At 38.9% G+C, this 22,026-nt stretch overlaps 1 protein-coding gene across 2 annotated transcripts in view; it reads left to right on the plus strand.

Moving 5' to 3' along the window:
• ssbp4 (single stranded DNA binding protein 4) overlaps positions 1–20,492 on the plus strand; it is a 103,981-nt gene extending 83,489 nt beyond the window's left edge. The window contains exons 6-17 of one of the 2 annotated variants that reach the window (XM_028027906.1): positions 8,086–8,169; positions 10,285–10,411; positions 11,106–11,173; positions 12,184–12,248; positions 14,026–14,071; positions 14,172–14,207; positions 14,316–14,370; positions 15,332–15,402; positions 15,525–15,603; positions 15,918–15,946; positions 16,046–16,147; positions 17,115–20,492. In XM_028027906.1, coding sequence (XP_027883707.1) covers positions 8,086–8,169; positions 10,285–10,411; positions 11,106–11,173; positions 12,184–12,248; positions 14,026–14,071; positions 14,172–14,207; positions 14,316–14,370; positions 15,332–15,402; positions 15,525–15,603; positions 15,918–15,946; positions 16,046–16,147; positions 17,115–17,144 — 792 coding nt within the window. In that variant the 3' untranslated portion in view covers positions 17,145–20,492. The remainder of the gene's footprint in view (positions 1–8,085; positions 8,170–10,284; positions 10,412–11,105; positions 11,174–12,183; positions 12,249–14,025; positions 14,072–14,171; positions 14,208–14,315; positions 14,371–15,331; positions 15,403–15,524; positions 15,604–15,917; positions 15,947–16,045; positions 16,148–17,114) is intronic. The other variant, XM_028027905.1, reaches the window with a different exon arrangement.
• Positions 20,493–22,026: the final 1,534 nt, after the last annotated feature.

Genomic DNA, 22,026 nt, shown 5'->3' on the forward strand with positions numbered 1-22,026 from the left:
ATTAATGGAGTCTTAGGAGAAATCTCAGCTACTGAACACAGAAAGGAGCTGCACATTCTCACCATCTGCAGGTCAGACTCATCTGCAGTATGCACTCTGTCCAGGTAAACTCCTCTGGACATGCACTGTTGAAATAAGGATATTAATAATGTTATTATTAATAATAAGATATTAGTAAAAGTGTAGCTGAGATAAAGGCAGAGATATTTTACAAATCTAAGGGAGTGAAGACTTTCTCAGCTGATTTACAAAATCTAAAATCAATTAAGACTTCGGATCTTCAGTTTGTTGGTGTTACACATGTCCACGTGTTCTTAAGAGTCCATTGTACCAGTGAAATGTCTACCATTTCTCTCTCTCTCTCTCCTGTTTGTCTAAAAATAAAGCTCATTAACCAAAAAAAAAAAAAATCTGTCCTAATGAGCTGTATTTCAATCCAGATTTTAAATATTCTGGTCCTTGAAAACATAAGCAGGTTTGTGAATGAAGCGGCTTCATCGAGAATTTGGCTACATTGAAATATCGTTTATGCAAGCACAGAAAATCAAAGTGATGCAAATTAGCTGGCAGAGACGAGATTGCTACCCCTACATCATGATGCAAGTATGCTTAATGACAAATGACGTCACCTATAAATGTTTTCCTTTTGTGGAAATTTCTCTAATTAAAAAGAAGTGATTGATGAATATCAAATAGTTCATGTTGGAGCTCTAACTTTAACTTTGATTTTTAAAAGAAATTAATAACATACAACAGTTTGTGAATGGTGAATTAACGCAAAACACAACATTGGATATTTTCTCCCCATATCTTGCATTTGGAGGTTGGTAGTCCTACAAGTGTGAAATGCAAACAATGGATGACCGTCTGCGTAGAATCTTGTTTTTACTGCCACAAAACCCGTTTGGCATGGCTGAATGCAGAGTTTTTGTATGACAGCATTGCCACATTTATTTGATATTGAAAGCAAACACAACCTTCAACAGACCATAGAACCATTTGCATAAAACCTCTTGTTGTGTAAAGATTTTTTTTTAAATATATATATAAGGGTAAATGTGAATTGTTTGGTTTATCAGTGTTTGTTGTTGTCCAGCTCCAGAAACAATGAATTAGTCAACTCCAGTGTGAATACAGCTTAACACCTCTGCAGAGTTGTGCTTATATAAATCATTTGGTGTCATCCTAACATGTTTAAATGTCTGTCACTATTGCATGTCTCTCCTCAGGGATAAAACTCCCTCCTCCTATACCGGCGGGATGGCGTATTCCTGCTTGTGGTATATTCCATGAGCAAAGCAGGAGAGCTAAAGCTACCACTGCTGCTCTCTCTGGAATGTTAGCAAGGAATGACAATGAGAGTGCATTCGGTGTATGTGTGTGTGTGTATGTGGGGGCATGTGGGGGTGTGTAGGCGTGTGTGTGTGTGTGTGTGGTGCTGTTCCTCCTGGCTTTGTTTGTTGTGTTCAATGATGCAGGCTGCTTTGTGCTCTCTGTCTGCATGTATGCGTGTGTTGGGGTGTGTGTGAGAGAGCTGTAGTTTGACGACAGCTACACACTGCCCTCTAGTGTTCGCTGCTTTAAACGGAAAGGGAAAGAAACTGGTGTTTCTCCATCTCTTCCTCTCTCTCTCTGTTAGTGGTCCATCAGGGGCAGCGGTGTGGGTCTTCCTTAAGCCGAAATGAGTGGTGGGGAGGCGAGGAGGGCTTGTGTTGATGGGTTTGTGGTGCTGTGCCAAGCTGTTATCTCCTTAGCCGGGTAGAAAATGATTTTATTAATTGCTTCATTTAACGCTCCCCGTGTCCCCCTCCTTCTTCCGCTCTCTCCCGCAAACACACAAATAACATCACACAAGGGCTCGCATGCTTACACACACGCACGCATGAGGAAAAACTACTTTTAAAAGTGGCCCCGCGTACACCTCTGTGATGGCTGAAATGTTCTTTCTCGGTGAGTCTCTGTGGGGACCTGTGGAGGGAACAGTGGGGCTGTAAAGGCCATATGCTGGCCCATTCAGATGTAATGGCAGGAAAACCTGGGGAGGCTCAGCCAAAGGAGCCACACTCCATTATGGCACATCATACACAGATCTGTGCATGTTCGGATTTGTTCCCATCAGAGAAAACGTGTGGAATCAAAGTGGGGGAAAAAATGGAAGAAAACATTCAAAACTTCTAAAGATAATATTCAGGATGTTGATGTCTTCCAGTAAAATATGTTTAAAGAAAAAAAAAGATAATCCTACTGTGTGTGGTGGCGTGTGTGTGTGTGTGTATGTGGGTTGATGACGTCACAAGAGGCGCAAGAGTTAAGATGACTCTGGGATTTGTAAAGATTATAGTGGACAAGTGATTCTTGACAGATTCCATTGAAGGATCTGAAGCGTTTGAGTTGGACAGCATTCAGTTTTATGTGTATGATTTTTAAGTGGATACAGTCGTGGACGATGACGCTAACATGCATTGCTTTTTAGACTTTTAGACTAGAAGAATCTGTTTTATACTAATCTTTTCAGTCATATTTTTTGTTTTTTGCTAATTTGCCAATTATAAAATAAGTAAAGAGAACAGTTGGACTGCAAGTGGCCAAAATTCAGACTAGCTTAATTTTTTACAAGAACTTTTCTGTCTCTGACTGCAACCCCCCACACCCCCAAAAAAACACAAATGGTGCTCAAGAGTTTTGATTAGTTACTTCTTGCCTCGTGTGATGTCACCAGAGGCACATTTGCTTGGAGGCTTGTTTTGAGTGGGCAGATCTGAAATTGCGTGAACATTGACTTACAAAAATAAAAAGCAAGCCGCATTGTTCTAGAGGTAATCAAATATGTCCAAAATAAGTTTTATTGATTTTACAGAAAAGCCTTGCTGGCAGCTTTAAATGTGGTGAGTTTAGGCTTAGGTCAAAGTTCATGGCTAGCATTGGGTCGAGCCGTTCTGTGCTTATGTTTAATGTCAGGGATGAGCAAAGCCACTGCGACATCCAACTAAGTGACTAAAACTCAGCTGTGCATGTGTGCTTGTGTGCAAAGAGAATCAGACTGCCGCAGCTGGGTCAGTGCAGTCGACGGACCCCCGCGGGGGCGCCTTGTTAGACACACACACACACATACAGCCTGGCTTGGCAACAACAATAACCTCTGAGGTCAGTTGGAGCCAGCGCTGCATTAGCCTCAGTGTGAACCTGCTGAGAGACAGAGTGAGCCAGTACAGCTGGTGTTAACCACCCAAAACACACACACACACGCACGCTCACAGAGAGCAGCAGAAAACACTGGCTCTGATACAAATGTCAGAACTGTGCCAACACATCCAGAATACGCTGTATGTACAACTAAGCAAACATTTCCAGAGCGTCAAATAAATAATTGACAAGCCGCACATTGTGTGGCTTGTTAAGAAGTGGCTTTAGTGACGACTTGACTGCTTCTCAGATAAGCCTCTCTCACAGCAAGGAGATAAACAGAATTAATGCATAAAGAAAAGTGTTTTTCGAAGGATAGGAAGCACCTCTCTCAGCAGCCACGCATCCGATCTCAACGCTGACGTCGCTTTGAGACGAGCATGGCGAGATGTCGCTTGTTTAAGGCTGTCAGTCAGCCGCGTTTAGTTTCCCGCTGTAGTGTCAACCACAGGTTCCCCCAGCCATGCCACCATGGCTCTCACTCTGGGTGGGAGGCACCGTGGGCGGGCTAGGAAAGTGAGAGGAGTTATGCATAACTATGCGTCATGTCATACAAAAAAAAAAAAAAGAAATTAGTTTGTCTACATAAAACAGAAGTAAGTATAATTTACTGAGAGATGCGTTTGGGTTACATCGTCAGCAGCTCTGAAGTTATGCTAAAAAAATCAACAAGGATCTTAACTTATGTATTTTAATCTACCTGTAAAATGGCAAATCATTATCTGACTGCCAGAAATGATCTTTCACTACAAACACAACACACTGCCTTAGAGGGTGTAAGAAATCCTACATTAGGACATTAACACTCCATCCATCCATCTGTCCATCCATCCATCCATCATCCATCCATATACTTATGTATTCATAGCATAAAAAGGAGTAAAAACTGTACTAAGAAAATTTGAGACTGGCCAAAAACAGACAGGGTTTACCCCAGTGTATTATAAGTCTGGTGGGCCACCAGGTTTTACTTATGCCCCCACCAGGCTAAGCATTGCTTACTTTTTCAAGTCTCTTTTTAAAATATTTGCATTTTTAAGACCTTATAGATGGTATTCAAGTATTAATCTTCCAATTTTTCAATAACACATAATTATCAAGCGATATTTTCAAATTACCTGTCAACTTTAAACACTTTTTAACTCAAAAACACGATGGGCCGCTGAATGAATGACTGCCCTGGCACCCAACTACAGGGCTTAGCAAGATTTCTGGGGAAAACCCTGACAGAATGTCATCATTTGAAACCCCTGCATTTAATTTGCTACAATAGTGTTTGACTTGTCTTTAATGTAAAAAGCCATTATTCTGACTCATTTTCATAACTCTGCTAGGCCAGTTTGTTTAGTCTCCTCACTTCCTCAAACATCTTTCTTCTGTTTTGTTCCGGTTCATTGACTCAGAGTCAGGAATGAGTATTAACTCATCTGTAGAATTGAAATGTATCAATTACAACTTCAGAAAACAAATTTGATCACCCTATAGCCTGTTGGTGGATATATCATAGAATAATACAATCATTCACAGCTTCTCATATCATACGTGTAGGGTTTAAGGAAAAGCTAAAAAGTGGCCTTCATATTGGAAGGAAAACAGAGGAAAAGCAAAGAATGCATCCATTAATACTTTTCATTATTCTTCTAGATAAACTCATTGCATAAAGCACACTCAGCATTGAGAAGAAAAACATCTTGATAGTCCTTCAAAAAGGAATAGTAAGGGTCCTTTTAACCCTCCCCGTTGCACTTATGGTCAAACCTGTATGTTACCTTAAAGCAAAGGATAAAACACACTCTGGTTCTGCATCACTTTATTCAGTAGTTGTTGTATTTTTGTTGTTGTTAGACTTTGTATAAAAAATCCAGTCAGTCTGCAATGTGGGAGCTGTTTTTTACAGTATTGAGTCTTCAGTGCAGTGTTGCAGAATGATATGACCCATTTTCCTTTATTTATTTCCTCTATGAAATAAATAGAGGAAATAGAGGTTTGATTTGGATTGAAATGTGTTTCTTTATCAAGTGAAGTTGACTCACCAAAATAGTCTTAGTTTGGCACCTGATTCTATATTTGGACAAATATTAAACCTGCCTGGATCAAATGTACCTTAAGGTGAAATTGGCAGATTAACTCTGTGTTAGAAAAGGCATTGAATTATCCTTTAGCCACATTAATGCAACTGAACACTGATTACAGCATTCCCCATGAATTGATCTGACCTCATACTTGCTATTAATAATTCCTGTACATCAGAATTACGGTGGTCCTTTGTAAATGTCAGTGACAAATCTTATTATGCACACTCCCTGTTGGGCTAATAGGTTAGATATGATAGTTGTCTGGTAATTATAGGCTACATATGTAAATTGGACATGCAGTGACTGTGGGGCAGAAACAAAATCACAGCTATTGAGCTAATTTTACAGGACGAATCATTCACAAAATCACTGAATTAATATTTCTGTTAACGTGTGCCATCTTAAAATGGGCTAAAACTTGGGATTATAAATGTTTAAATAATAAAATTAAGTAGAAGGAGAAATTATTCCTACATCTTATTAGCATAGCTGACTGATAATAAGTTCCAGGACTCTGTTTATGTGTTTAGTTTTTCTAGTGTGCTTTGTTAGTTTCTTATGTTATATTCTGTTAATACATTTTATTTAGCTTCCTTGTTTTCTTTTCAGTCAATCTTATATCTACTTCCAAACCTGTGTTTAGTTTCTAATTGTCACACATGTTCTGCCTCCAGTTGCATTTCATTTACCTTGTTGGATCTGGGAATGATGTCACCTCAGTCTAAATTATTTCCCAGCTGCATGTCTGAAAAGCTGTGGGAACCATTCTGAGGCTTTTATGTATTTATACACTGGAGCAACATGTTCCCTAACAAAGGTTACACAGTCTTATTACGCATGTGATTGATATAATGAGATACAGATTGTTAAAAGTTGAAAATAAGCTGTGTTTTATTTCTACAGCTACCTTCACTTTGATTTGTTTGGCAGCCATATTGGCTATTAAAGTTGTAGTTTCTTTTTAAATTCTTTGCTTCTGAGTTCTTCTGAGCATTTTTTAGTTGATTTTTTTTTCTTGGAGTTTTATTCAAACATCCTGTTACTACTTTCCATAGACTCTGTTTTCTACTGTTCTTTTCTCAGATTGCTACGAGTTATGCTTTGCAACTCATGTAGGAAACACTTGTGCTTTACCACATTTATTAATTATTATAAGTTTGTATGTATATCTGATCATAACCTTTTCCTTTTATTTTTGACATGGAAAAAGCAAATATGCCTTCTGCCAATTTTAGGGTTCTGTATAAATTTTCTAGTTTTTATCAGGTTTATTTAGATTTAAATCCAATCACAGGTGTACAAAACTACACAACAGACTCCACCATGATTCCAATTATTACATAAAGAGGAAGCCAAAATGAAAAAGTACAAATGTGACTATTTAAATCGTTGAGATGCTTGGATCTAACCTACATCCAATGTGAGCCAAACCAATAAACTGCAGTGTCTTACGGTTGTGATAGGCAATGAAGCGCTGATTTATTAATTGGTGGAACAATTGTGACTCAATCGTCTGGTCACTGCAGTTGGCCTGTTTTGCAGCTGACATTTTGTCTTGATATAGTGGGACAAACACAGTATGAATAATGAGGGCTGCATTTGTCTCAGGGGAAATTCTGCTTCTGCACACGTCCTACTGAACAACCGAAGGTCCTAAAGCTTAATACAGCTTTTGTTGTTTTAAGATTTCTGTGGGTATCTTTGTGTAAATAATATCCCCTGTGTTGAATGTTTGTGTCCCTGCAAACATGTAGCCTTATTAAGTTTCAAAAGCCTCTAAATAGCAGTAAAAAAAAAAGCTGTCTCTGCTCACTTTCACTGTATTGGATTTCAGACAAATATATAACCGTGAAATGTTGTTCTATGAACTTGTTTTACACCATTCAATGTAGTTCTCACACGGTGAAAATGCAAATGTTTTTTTAACAGTAAATCATCCTGAACATACCTGAAGTCCCTTGCAAAAGTATTCAGTGCAAAGGTCATCACACCTCGTGAGCTTTTTCACATGTTGTGACTTTAAAACCAAAAACTTCAATGAATTTTTATAGATTTTAGGTGATAGACCAACCCAATTGTAAAGAATACGATATTTATATTGTCATTATAAATTTGCCTGCATTTGCATTCACCACATTTTACTCTAATCTCCCCAAATAAAATCCTGTGCAACCACTTGTGAAGGCACCTACTTTGTGAAGAGAGTCAATTTGGGTATAATTGCAGTAGAAATCCAGCTGTTCTGTGAGGACATTTGGGATTTGATAGAGAACATTATTTATTTAACACCATAACGAAGACCAAGAAACACAGCAAAACATTTAGGGATAAATTTGTTGAGAAGTTTAAAACAGAGTTAGCATATAAAACAAAACCCTAAGCATCTCACAAAGAAATCTGAGAGGATGTAAACAAAGGGTTGGATCGGATCAAAGTCAGTGCATGTATTGGAATGTCCTAGTAAAATTATAAAATGAATCTCTGGGACTGAAAATGTGCTACTTGTGAATGCTCGTCATCCATTCTGATTGAGCTTCAACTATTTTGCGAAAAAGAAAAGAAAAATGTAGGTGTGTAGATGTGTAAAGCTGTTAGACACATACACCAAAAGATGTTCAAACAATAGCGCTATAGAGGAACATGGAAACATCCCAATCCCAATAAAATCAATTAGTTTGTGGTTATTACATGTCATAAGTTGAAAAAGTCTAAGGAAAATAAAGGCTTTTCTGAGCCACAGCATTAGCAAGATTCCTCCATAAACTGAAAATTACCTGCATCTCTCCTGTCACAATTTATTTACATATTTATTCATCATCTTTTCCAGGGTCCTCCAGGATCTCAGCCTTCTCCTCACACACAGCCCCCACCACACAACCCCAGCAATCCCATGATGGGACCCCATGGACAGGTAAGATGACTTCCTTCCACTTTCCTCTCTGTTATGTCTGTGTACAGTCACTCATTCACTCAGTTATGGTAACACTAAAGAAGAAACGACTCCCAGGTCCCTCGGTGTGCAGGCAGCCAGGGACAGGCAGCATCCAGGATGGCGGACTAGATGAATAATTTAGCTGTGTTGGCCTGGCTGTGAGGAGCGGAGGTGCATCTGGAGGGCCTCCTCTCTCTCTCAGCCCAACACTCACCATCCCATAGTCCATCAATAGAGCATTAATATTGCAGCATGGCCTGACACTGTGCAGCTCTCCGTGTGCAAACCTACCACAGTGCAGGAGGAGGGGGGAAGAGGAAAAGAGGAAGTGGCAGAGTAAAGAGTAAGAAAACAGTAGTAAGTCAGTCCACCGCCTCCAGCATTGAGTGTAATTACATAAGCTGTCCTCTGCTTGCCCCAAACGCACACACTGACACAGAAAACGTAGTTCCCCCTTAAACACAAATTTTGCTTATCTGCATTTTGTGATTGTGAACACATCTGTCTTCTAGTCTGTGTTTAAATCTCCATGTTTCTCCAGGTTGGGTTTTGTTTACAACTATTTCCCCTCATTTGACAGTGAAAGATGGCCCCTCTGGATGTGGGTATTTGTAGATGCAGCAATGTACTCTCGTAGGTAATAGTGCTAACCGTCTGCCTGTAATGCTTTACATTATTCACTAGTTCAGTAGCGCTGGTTCTGTACGTGTGTCCTCACCGGACTGTTCTTGTCCCCGCTCTGTTGAAATGTCCAGGTTTGTGTCTGGCCACGCTCAGACTACGGTTTCAGAATCACCGTATCTCTGCTCTCTGATTTGCAGGAGATGGTAGCAAATTGTTCTGTAAAGTTTAAATTAAACTCAGTATTTTATCTGCTTGAATTTGGACAATCTCCTCTTTCCTGTGCATCTTCACTTTCTCTGCTGCACTTCCCTGCCTTCAAATCGTTCTGTTTACGCTATCTGATCCGGTCTCCTCTACCTTTATACTGATGGCTTTTACCACCTGAGGTCTTACTTTCCAAGACACGACAGGATTCTCATTTTTAAGAATTGTCGAAAAACAAAACACATCATTGTCCAGCACAATAGCTCCCCCTGCTGACCAGCAGAGAAATCACCTCCAGAATGAGCAGCTTAAAACAGGCTTTCTAATTGTTTCTTCCCTCTAAACACCCCACTTGGGCTGTAATGAGCACCAATTTTGATCTGTTTTACATTAAATAATTTAGCAGATTTGCACAGGAAAGAGAAAGTATAGTTTAGAGGCTTATTTGAAATAATTATTCATACTATAGCGATTTTATTTCTAGAATTAATGAACTGCTGATATTTTAAAATGACTTAAAAAGCCAAATAAAATTTTTTAATAAAAACCTGCAAAAACATGAGTCTATCTTAATGTAGCAAGCCAAGAAGGGAGTAGTAAGTCCGTGACTGGCAGAGTCACTGGACTGTGTTGTGACATTATTATGGTAAAATCTAAGGCTGGGTTTAAGGACAAAGCTGGCAGCATGCTGTAGCATGCTGAGACATGTTATGGTTTGTGTTTGTCTTTTTAATAAATGCTGTGGTTTCTCTCATATCTCATCAGTTTTATAGTTTTATGCCATGCATCACTTCTTTCAGCAATTGTCCGTGTAACTCTGAGTTGCAGATTATAATATTGGTGTTTTCATTTTCATTACATTCAAATGTTTTTGACAACAAAACATTTGTTTTCCCCAGAAACCTTAAAATATTTTTTTTCTTCACTAAAATAAATTAAATTGCATATTTCACACTAACTGAAAGTAAAGGATATTTATTCCTTTTCCTCAAAGACTTGATCAAAGCGTATTTACCTGATTAAATACATATTTTTTAACAAGTCAAATCTTATTCATTCATTTGGTTTAATAGAACATTAATATCAAATTCAGTGTAATTCTTGTTTTATGTCTTCAGCTTCTGGGTTTAATTTTTTTTATCCCAAACACAATGGTCAGAAAATCCGTCTTAGGATAACTGAAATCCTTTCCGTCATGAAATATAAACATGTTTAGAGGTTGTTCTAAAATAAAAATGTTACGAGTTTTTCCTGTCCATCCTGCAGCCCTTCATGTCTCCACGGTACCCAGGAGGCCCCAGACCTTCCCTCCGAATGCCAAACCAGCCTCCCGGGAGCATCCCGGGTTCTCAGCCCCTCCTTCCAAACAGTCTGGATCCCACTAGACCTCAAGGTACTGACTACATTAATGGCGTCCCAGCACGCTCTACTGTTACTGATGGTACAGATGTCCCAAAAGCCTTAAAATGAATTTATCTTACATAGGAGTAGCATAATCTGACTTTGTTGCTCCATATCTCTGGCAGTAAGCTTCAGAGATTTTTTTTACCTCCTTTACCAGCGTCTTCAGTGTGTGTGATGAGAAGAAAAATCTGGCTAATCATTCAACTCAGTTTGTGACACTTCAAAATGTGTCTAGTTTACTTGAAGGCATGTGCCTCTTGTCGTTCCTATTTTTAGGAGAAGATAAGAGAATTAAAAGTCCCTAGAAACTTTCATAAACGTATAAAATAAGGCATAAATTGCATTTTTGTATAGGATTTTTGGGGGGGAAACCAATCATTCTGCCTTCAGTGAGTTTTGTGATAAAATATTTTAACAATGCCATGTTGGCACTGATGAATGTATTCAAATTAAATATTAGATTTTATCCCAATTTTCCAGTTGAAATTATACAATTTCCAATAAAAGATCATTTTATGTTAAGGCTTTCACATATCTTTACCAGAACTGGAAATAAATGTGGCATGGATTATTTTTCTTTTACTTTGGAGTCGCGTCTTTATCGTCTGAATATGAACATTTCATGTAGTTTTTGTGCTTCTAATCTGCACTCCTGCTCCAACACCCTCTGTGTGCCACAACAGGACATCCAAACATGGGAGGTCCGATGAGAATGAACCCCCCACGAGGAATGGGAGGCATGGGCCCACAGGTAGTTTATAACACGCAGCATGAACATTATTGTTGTGAAGGACCCACATAACTGTTGCCAAAAGAAGTAACGACATGGGATAGTATGCTCCAGTAAAGCCCATTCTCCATCCAGCTGCTCTGCAGTGTCATTTTTGTGCTCGAGCTGTTGTCAGTTTACAAGCCAGGCCAACATTTGGCAGTGATCATTTTAAAGCAACGACCTATAAACAATGGGTGTATTTGGCTTGACCAGCCTCATAAGTTTGCTTGTAAATATCAGAAGAGCTCTGATGATTACCTTGGCTCTGACCAGATGTCCCACCCTGCTAACACCAGTTATACGGGGTAGATGTAGCTGCTGATTTCAGATGCTTTGGTATAAGCCAAAACCGGAGCCAAGATTAATACTTGCCTTTATAACTTTGATTTCACTGAATTTGCTGTATTGTAATGCTCCAGATGCTCAGAAAATTCATCAGTAGATGAATCTACTGATGAATTTTCTTTTGAATTCTGATTAGAAGAGATGTTTTTTGCTCTGTGCCCTTCTACCTCACATTTTAAAACATTATCTCAGACAAAGACACCCACACTGTGCCCTTCAGCCCCTCTGTGTGCCACCCTGACTCTCCGACTTTGGCAGAGAGAACGGCAGCAGCTGGTGTGGCATCTGCTCGACAAGTGTAATCGTCTGCTGAACAAAACTCTTCCTTTGGTGGAGCAGATCTGTGGCCTGAACCCCTTACATGCATACACACATACACACACACATACCCGAATATAAACATGCATTGGCAGCCAAACGTCCCCACCGGGCAGCCATGATATTCACAACATACAAGCAAATATCGAGAGGGGAGTGCAGACACACACACATACACACACACACTCACACACACACACACAGGACGTAATTAGACTCTCGTTAAGAGGAGACATGATCCTCACTGACCTTCATCAGGATTCAAAAACTTTCGACGGAGCAGGTGTGGGGCTCTGAGCTGACGGTGTGCTTGTTTCTTTGCACAGAACTACGGCGGAGGGATGAGGCCTCCTCCGAACTCCATGGGGCCGGGCATGCCAGGGATGAACATGTTAGTAGGCTGAAGGAAAAGCTTTTTGATGTTTTATTTTTCTCAAAACAAAATGTTTCATAAAAATAAAAATCATGTTTGAGTACTTTGTCAGCGTAATAAGGAATAAACATTTAAATTGTTTTGATTAGTAGATCTGGTTATTTACTTACTTTTAGGCCCAACATAATTCACACTCTGGTTGATTCAGATTTAAAATTATTTTGAGTTGGCCTATAAGTTGGGTTTTGTTTACATTGTAAAAGTAGTTTTATTATTATTTGTATTTTATTTAAAATGGCATATTGAAAATTAATTCAACTCTTCTCAAATCCCAGTGGAAAAATCTTTACAGCAATAAAACCATTTTTATAAAATGCTGACCCACTTGTTTACATCTTTTCACTGATTTAAGTTTAGTAATCACCTCTAACTCTTTGCCATCATGCTAATCTTTGGTTACTTTCATAGATTCTCAAACTGGGTAGCTCCAAAACATTAATATCATGTACCCTAAGGTGAAACATGCTAGTGGAAATAAATAATATGAACCTAAATCTACTGGTGGTATTAATAATTTTGCTGTATTTGTAATGTTTTTTTTTTTTTTTTTAACAAGTTACATGGTGATTTAGAGAAATGTAAGTCCAACAAACCCCCACTGAGTTCCCACTTGGTAGGGGACAGGATAAAAATTTCCCAACAGCAAAGTGATCCATCCCAACTCACTGATTCAGGGTTATTCAGAGGTTTTGCTGAAATATTCAGGTGATAAAAACAAGACTGAACCTGTTACGCTTGGTACCTACATTACTCCTAAACAAAACAGCAATAAACACCCTGCTAGATGAATTTGGTTTATTTGCTGCCACCCTTTAAATGTCCTCTCTCATCTATGAAGTGCTTGATTTGATGACTGGAAAGCGGCTAATGTTTTTGAGGGTGTTTTTTGCAAACCAATTCGAGATCAAAACACAAGAAGTGCGCAAAATATTTTCTTGGAGGAAAAAAGAAGACTAGCTTCTGAAGAGGGAGATTTTTGTCCATGTATGTCCACAAAGATGACCCGAAAGGCTAATTAACATTTAAACATTTTAAATGATGTGAAAGTATAGTGTAATTTTAAAGTGATGCCAGTACAAATGTGAAAATAGCATAATGATTGTTTATAGATTTCATTAACAGGAGAAAAAAACTTTGGATCTAGAATTGAGCCTGGAGGCATAACATACTTAATATAAAAATGAAGAAACATTTTTTTATTGATGTTGTTGAAAAGCTAAAGCTTAGTCAAAGTTGCCCATCGACGTGTCAATCAGTTGTTGGAGGCTGTTTTTGTGTCTAAACAGCTTTAAATAAAAGAAAGAGAGTAGAAGGAAAAATTTATCGCATTTTTCTTTAAAGTTTCTTCAAAAATAAAAAACAGGATTGCTGTAAGAATGTGTGTTTTTGAAACCAAGTTGTCCCAAGTGGTTCCATAACAACTAAATAAACATTTTATAACTAGTCTAATTGACAAAACTTTAAATCCATTTATGTTCAGGGCAAAGGAGACCTCCGCTCTTTTAGGATCAAATCTTAGCAGACATTTTTTTTAGCCTCTTAAAGTTGGGGTTTATAATACTCACATGTAAGCCTTTTATATTCTGCTGCTGATTATCAGAAATTATTGTGATTGTTGTTACTTGTTTGTTTCCTATTGTTAAGTATCACGCCATGAAACAATTTAAGATCATCTCCTGTGAACCACAACATTATTTCCGTTGGGTAATTTCTCCTCTCCTGCTGGTATTCTCAGGGGCCCTAGTGGAAGAGGTCCATGGCCGAATCCCAACAATAATTCGGTGAGTCACTCTCTCTCATGTCTTCTCCACCATGACTGGCTGTCTTTACAAGAACGGGCGTCATTTTTTCTCTCTTTCCTCATGTCTGTTCTCACCACAGATAGCTTATTCATCCTCATCTCCAGGAAACTATGTGGTAAGTGCCCCATCGTGGGCTCATGTGTGACAACGGGCCATAAATTACCTGTTACTCTGTGGTGACTGACTGGCAATCTGCATTCTTCCTTTCTCTCATCCCTTTTAGGGTCCCCCAGGTGGAGGTGGACCACCGGGAACTCCAATCATGCCCAGTCCTGGAGGTGAGTAGCTCACTTTTTCTTTTTCTTTTTTTTTTTATCCAGACAGGATTCATCTAAACTTATTCTCAGACAGCTCCTTGTCTCTCTTTCGGAAACATTTAAGGAAAAGAAATACCTATCTACATATTATTAAAATATATATATAAATTTTACTTATACTGCTCTCCTTTTTTTCCTCTAAAAATATAGAAATTCCAGCATTGTTTACAGTGTTTTATAATGAATGTTTTAAAGGAAGCAAAGGCATGTAGGTCTAAAATCCACTGACTGATCCGTCCCAGCTTTAACCCGTCAATAGTCTCAGTGGAGGATTGGCTGAGAAGAAAACTCTGATACCCTGTAGCTGCTCCGTTCCCGTTGGCCTGTGGAGAGCTTCTTTTAATGTCCTCCATTCATTATTTATATACATTCCTCTATTGTGATATGTTGCGGGGCAACCTTTTCACAGCAACGCTCGCACACACACCGGGAGGGAAAACATATTTCCTCTGCAGTCGCACAAACCTCCCTCAGTGAGGCACACCTCACATGTGCTCACCCTCCTTTTCCTGCAGTCACGACAACACAAGTGGCGTTCAGAGCCAGGATTTCTCCACCACTTAATGCATCCTGGACCAGCTTGTCCTTTATTCTTTTTTGTGTCACTTTTTTTGTTGCTTGCATCTGCTATATGGTACCTGCAGTGTCACTGCAAGGTCAGCTTATCCCTTTGAATCTTTTCAGCATACACACAAAGGGGTCACACAGCAGGCATATCTAATTTCCTCATAACACGATGAAGGAACTGTGGTCCTGTTTCCCTTCTTTGTTTCCTCACAATATAGTTTGTTCACTAGTCTTCCCCAGCCTCTTGACTTCTGAAGGCATAAGTTGCACTGGGAGTAATATGTCGAGTTAATGCACAAAGATTTTGCAACTCTGCTGCTTTCATATATGCTAATGTTCTGCTTCCTTTCTGCAGATTCCACAAATTCAAGCGAAAACATCTACACAATGATGAACCCCATTGGTCCAGGTGGAAACAGACCGAATGTGAGTCCTGGAAATTTTTATTTATATTCAACTTTTATACGCGTTGCTTTACCATGTAAAAAACACAAAAAAGACCAATGCTTTTCTCAACTATTATTTTAACAAAAACTGTTTTTCCTCAGTTCCCAATGGGACCAGGTCCGGATGGACCAATGGGAGGAATGGGAGCAATGGAGCAGCATCATATGAACGGATCACTAGGTGAGACAGCTGTGTGCAGCAGATTCCTCTCCTGAGGACATTCGGGATGAAACATGGCTTTTTCTTCTTGCTCAGTCTTTCAGCGGTAGCACAACGCCCTCTCATGGCAGATTCAGGAAGTGCGTTTTTAACAGTGTTTATATGTTATTGATCAAAGTTTAAACAGATTAGACCAGGATGAGCAGGCCTATTGATTTTCTGGATGTGACGTGATCAGTGAAGCCAGTAAAGTTTATCTGTATCAGCAACAAACAGCTTCATTTAAGTTGTGGATATTCTATTAATGTTTTTGTTTCCTCTTCCTCTGATCACAGGCTCTGGGGACATGGATGGGTTGCCAAAGGTCAGCCTATTTGACTTATTGCGTAGCTGCTGATTTCTCTTTTTCCACATGTATTTTTTATTTATTGGCTCTTGTTGGTTTCTTCTGTTCGGGTTGTAGAATTCGCCTAACAATATGGCAGGCATGAACAATCCTCCCGGCACTCCACGGGATGACGGCGAGATGGCAGGCAACTTTTTAAACCCATTCCAAAGTGAAAGTGTGAGTAGCATGTAGCATATCAGACATCAACTCTGAACTAAAAATCTTATTTCTGCTGCATCCTACTTCCATGTTGTTGTTTTTTAAAGCTAAATCTACACTACTGCTCTGCATGTCAACTCTTCATTACGGCCTGGAAAATGCTTCTTCTGCTCCTTCTAACCCTGCTTTAAACACCTTTTATGCTTTTCCATTAATCTATCCGGTGTGTTGCTTGGTCTTCATGATGCTGTTTGTTCACTAATGATAGATTCACAGAACAGCAGGGTTTAAGCTAAGGTTGCATTGCACTTAGGTGTTCTTATTTACAGATTAAGCAGTTGGACAGAATTGAATTTTATTTATGAGCATCAGAGTGAAAGGGGCTGATGAATGCCACACTATTGAGATTTTTAATTATAGGACTGTTTCTTGTCCCTTAAACAAAATCTCAATAAAAGTTTGGGTACCATGAAAAATATGAAGACATTTAAGGAGGTGAATGCTTATTGAAAAGCTAATGTGAGCACAAACAGGCCTTGATTTCCTTACGTTACATCTTTTGAAATGGACTAAATTGGCAGGTGACTGCATTTCCATTAGTTGGGGGCGAGGCAAAAGAAGGGGGTCACCCAGGGCAATATTTATGCAAAAAATGCCACTGCCTGTTGTAGTCTGTCCTAACTCAAGATATAGAGCCAGCTAACAGATATTGACTTATGTTGTAGTTGTGTGAGGCTGGTCCATCAGTAAAAAACTAAAATTCTGCATTCTACATTTTCTCCCTGGGCTCATATCTTGTCTGCTTTCTACCACCTAAAATAAATAACAGATATTTATCTGCTGTGTACTGCGTTTGCTGCAAGTTGCTACTGAACATGGCATTTACCCTGTAGCGGTACTGCTTTCGTCTCAAACTGGGTGACATAACAATATTAATCCAGCATTGGCTTATCTTGTCTCTCCCTTCTCTTTTCTCTCTCTGCAGTATTCACCCAACATGACGATGAGTGTGTGATTTTTTTTTTTTAATCTTTCATTTTACCTCTTCATCTCCCTTTATCTGAATCCCTTCCTCCCCGACCACCATGGTGTGTCTTGCGTTGCCCTCTTCCTCCTCCTCTTCCTTCCTTCCCTTCCTCCTCATCCTCCTCTTTGTGGATGGCTTGTGGTGCCACACAGCCCCTGGGGATTCCCCTGGAAAGCAGGACTTCCCTTCGAGCCCCACATCCCACTGCCTGTAAAATGGGTTTGAGAGCATGAAAGGGTCTCCAAACAGCAGGAAGGACCTTCTGCTCCATCAAGAGCCTGCCTCTCCTTCAGCAAGAACCTTCTCATGTAGGCCCCCCCAGGATTGCGCTCTTCATTTAGCTCTTTCCCACCCGGACGCCCCCATCAGATCATGAACACGGAGGACTTTGCAGCTGTTGACTCACGTGGGACTTTTCAAAAACTCTCCTCTTGTGGCAGGCGTTTCAAAAGAATGAACTGATAATGCTATTTTAGGACAACTTTCATTTAATATTTGTTTTGTTTTTGTGGGTGATAATAATCTTATTTTAATACTTGCGATTATCCAGCTAATGTAGGTATGCATTTTCCTTTCAAAGGGCACATTGTATCTTTGCAGCAGCATCAATGACGACAGAAGAAGCACACACCTGAGAAATGCACAATGACTTTCTGTTTACATGATTTGAGGCCGTTTGTTGTTTGTGTTTTTGTCTCATTGCGTGGATTTCCATCAAACTGCGTTTCAAGGTGCAACTGACCTCCCAGCTATTCTTCATTGACAGAGAAGCAGCTACTTAACCACATCAGCGTCATGTAATGGTGATGTTGTTAAAAGAAAATGTCTATTTGTTCTGCTATAGGTTGTCTGCAGATGCACATTGGATGATCAGCTGTTCATCTGTCTTGTCTTAGAAAAAATCCCCTCATTTATCTGTTTCACTTGCTACACAGTAGCTCAGTCGGGATACTCTGATGGTCCTCACAGGAACTGCTCTCGGTAACTCAGTTTGTGAATCTTAGATTTCCCCTCATCTGTAAATAATAGGTTTGGCTTGTGTTGTTCTTGTGTTCTTGTTATTTACGAGTTGTCAGTGAATCGTCCAACTTGGTTACATTTTCTTTTTCTCTCTTCTGGACTTCCTGTGTGGTAAAGTTTCCATCTGGGATTCACTCAAAGATCTGGACAGTGTCACATTTTTGGTCCGGTGAATCATTTTAAACCTTGTGATACTCTCACAAAACCTAACTTGCTTTCAATTATCAGGTGTAAGATTCTCAGGGTGTGATGAAATCCTAAGGTATCAAGATGTTAACACCTAAAAAAATCTAAGCAAAACTGTTTAAAATAAAGAAAAACAAAACAGTTACTATCCCGCCTCTCGCCCGGAACGTTAGCTGGAGATAGGCACCAGCACCTCCTGACCCCACTAGGGACAAGGGTGTAAGAAAATGGATGGATGGATGGATGGATGGACAACAGTTACTCCCATTTAAGCTAAAATGCTACAGCATTTAAATATTGTTACTTTGATTTGCTTTAGGCAAAAATATGGAATAAACTGGGTTTAATTCACAAAATATTATAGCTTTTACTTCTTTTTGCTCTTTATGTAGGTGCTGTAACCAACGATTTCATAACAGCTAATAATAGAATAGATTTGATCATTTTAAATGCAGTAAAGCTAATAATGAAATAACCTCGAATCTTGTTAAAAAAAAGACCAATAGGAGCACCAAAAGTGTTGTGGTTTTTTTATTTAAAGTTTTAAAACCTTGGTATACCTTCATTCTGATAATCTGCCCATGCCAATCACAGAGTTGGATGATCCCTTTCAGACAACACAGAGGACTGTCCAGTGAACCGGCTGCTTAGGCAAGTTTCTTAACTTTGTTGTGATGGACTTGTCTAGATAAGACGACGCACCTTGAATTTTCCACAACATGCAGCCACAGTGGTCTAAAGAAGAGAGCAATCATAGAAGACTGTAAAGAAGATAGGTCTTTTCAGTGAACTACTTTCATTTTTTATGCATTTAGCTGAAACCTAATCGTCACACTAAGCAAAACATGGCTACATATCAAACGATTTGAGTGTTTTCCTGTATGTTCTGTTCTCTGCCTTGTCACTGCTGCTAAAATCAAATTTGCTTTGCATCACTCACATCAACAAACAATAAGCAATCAACATTTGAAGCCTCTGTGGGTGATGGTGACACAGCTATCTGTTTCCTAATATCAGCAGAAACAGGGATATCTCCAGGATTTGGCAATCCCTGACCTGGGAATCAGTCTCTCCTTCCTTGAATTTAGTGAAACGCTTCCCTTCTTTCCTCTCCCTCCCACCCCAACCACATTTTCTTTTTTGTTATTGTTTTTTTTTTCTTTTTGTAAATACTGTAAAATGCATTTTGATATCATTGACATGTTTTTGATATGTCAGTCACTACCAATGAATACAGCTGAAAGTAAATTATAAATAAAACTGTTCATGTTTTTTTCATAGAGAAAAAGATGCGTTAACCTAACCATTTGGCTCATGTGGCTAAATTTATAAGATACTGTAAAGTGGCTGAATGTGTAAATGACGGCAACGTGGTGAAGGCATTGAAAGAAAGGATAGGACAGAAAGAGGACAGGACAGAGAGACGCAAAACGGGCCGAGGCATCCCCGCTCCGGCTCTTCACTCCTTTTTTCTCTGTATAATGTTACTGTTAGCTATGAAATAGAAAAAAAAATCCTGTGACCAGATTTTCCACAGGGCATTTTTTTTCCTATAGAAATGTGACCTTGTGTTGCAGTTTTTGATATGAAGGACTTTATCAGTACCAGAAAACTTTTAAACTAGGAAAAAAAAAAGGAATCATGATTATACAGTAAGAGTACATCAAAATCAGAAACATGGGGGGGAAACTGTGTTGTTATCCACTCCTGTGATAGCATTGTATAGTGAAAAACTCTCTCACTGATCCTCTCTCGGTCCTCTGTGTATATTGATTGCTGGCCATCTCTGTACTTCTATTGTTATGTATAATACTGTACCATTAGGAAGATTTGCTGGTCGGATGGGCTGGTTGTTTTACTCTGGGAGGGTTTGGCTTGAACCATTCACGGTCCTCTCAGATGACTCGGCAGTATTCAATATGAAGCAGTCTGTCTCTTGGGTTTGCTTTGTATTTCATGGTAGGATAGTTGAGAATCTTGTCTTAGGGACTTAGGTGTCTTGTGTAGGTAATAAAGATGTTCTTTGTATGTTTCTTTATATTGTAAAGTTTCTTTAGACTGAAAGAAAAACAGATAATTTGCTTATAAAAAAGAAACAATGCATCAATAATAAATGTCATTTGATTTTTTCCCGTTGTTTGCATTTTTTCTGTTACGTCTTCAACTTGAATTACTTTTGGAAGGATCAGAAAGTACATAAACTGTGTCTGAACTGAAGGGTTTAATTGACATAAAGTTTAAAAAAGGTTATAATTTAATCGTTTTTAAAGCTGCGGACTAGTCATAGCTAAAATGTTTAGACTGGAAATATTGTTTCCAGAAAATATTGCTACTTTTATGGCTTGAATTTTTATTAAGCAGTTAACATTAAGGGGAGTTTGCTATAAAGCGTGATCAGATGATATCCAGTGCCAGAAAAGGGGCTACCAGCAGAGGAGGATTAATAAGAACAGGAAGTGTTTTACCAGTTCACCCTTCACAAAAACTAGTTCTAAATTTAGCACACCCATGTTAAAATTAATTAATTCATGTTCACAGTTCTCCGATTAAGTTATGAACAAAGTTCATGTCTACGGTAAGATCTAGTTCTCATTCCTTCATCATATTACTTGAAAAACGTTTTAAGTTGTGTCATAATATCTTTATCATGGCTGTTTGGTCCCTCTTGTTTTTAAAACTGCCTTTGCAAATTCAAAAATGTGGCTGAGCCATTCATCAGAGATTTTGGTCCATTTCTACTGGACAGCATCAAGGAGTTGCCACACATCCATGATGTGAGTCTCCTCCTCTACCACATGCTAAAGATGCTCTGAAAGATTGAGATCTGTTAATTGTGGAAACACTGGAGCACAGTGAATTTGTCATGTTCAAGAAATCAACTAGAGATGATTTGAACTTAATTGTGTGCTATCCATTCAGAAACCGCCATGAAAAGATGGGTACACTGTGGTCATAAAGGGTAAACAACATCATTGTTCACAAATTCTCCCTCTGTTTACTAATTGGTCCAGTCAAACTTTAACCAGAGACAATGCAAGTCAGGGGGAGAAAGCCCAGACTGAGATTTTTTTTAGACCAATAAAACCCCCACACCAAATCCAACTTCTGCATTTTTATGTAGTAACACAATCAATGGGCCAACTTAATCAAAAAAATAATAATTGTATTTGACAAAGTGTACAAAAAACATCATGTTTAAATATCACTGGTCTGCAAAGCACTGAGTGGTCTGAATAATGTAGTGCAGCATTTCCCAAACCTGGTCCTCAAGACATACATGCATGTTTTAGATGTTTCCCTGCTTTTATACACCTGATTCAGCTGATTGCAGTTCAGCAAACCTTGTTAATCAGCCATCAATTGAAATCAACAAAAGCAAAAAAAACACCTAAAACATGCAAGGCAGTTTGCCTTGAGGACCAGGGTTGGGAAACATTGGTCTAGGACTTGATTGTTAAATATATTACTTACTGGTCAGGTATTAACCATGACCATTAGGTCATCAGAGACATTTCCTTTAAGGACAAGCATTATTTTATCAGTTCATTTTTACCAGGTGTTACCTATTTGTTTTTAAGTTTATTATTTTCATCTTATGTGATGACTAAATACTTCCAGTCCCTAAATGCGTATTTTGGCTAAATGTCCTTTTATTTACAGTGTA

This window comes from Xiphophorus couchianus, chromosome 9 (genome assembly GCF_001444195.1).
Source record: "Xiphophorus couchianus chromosome 9, X_couchianus-1.0, whole genome shotgun sequence".
Lineage (NCBI taxonomy): Eukaryota > Metazoa > Chordata > Actinopteri > Cyprinodontiformes > Poeciliidae > Xiphophorus > Xiphophorus couchianus.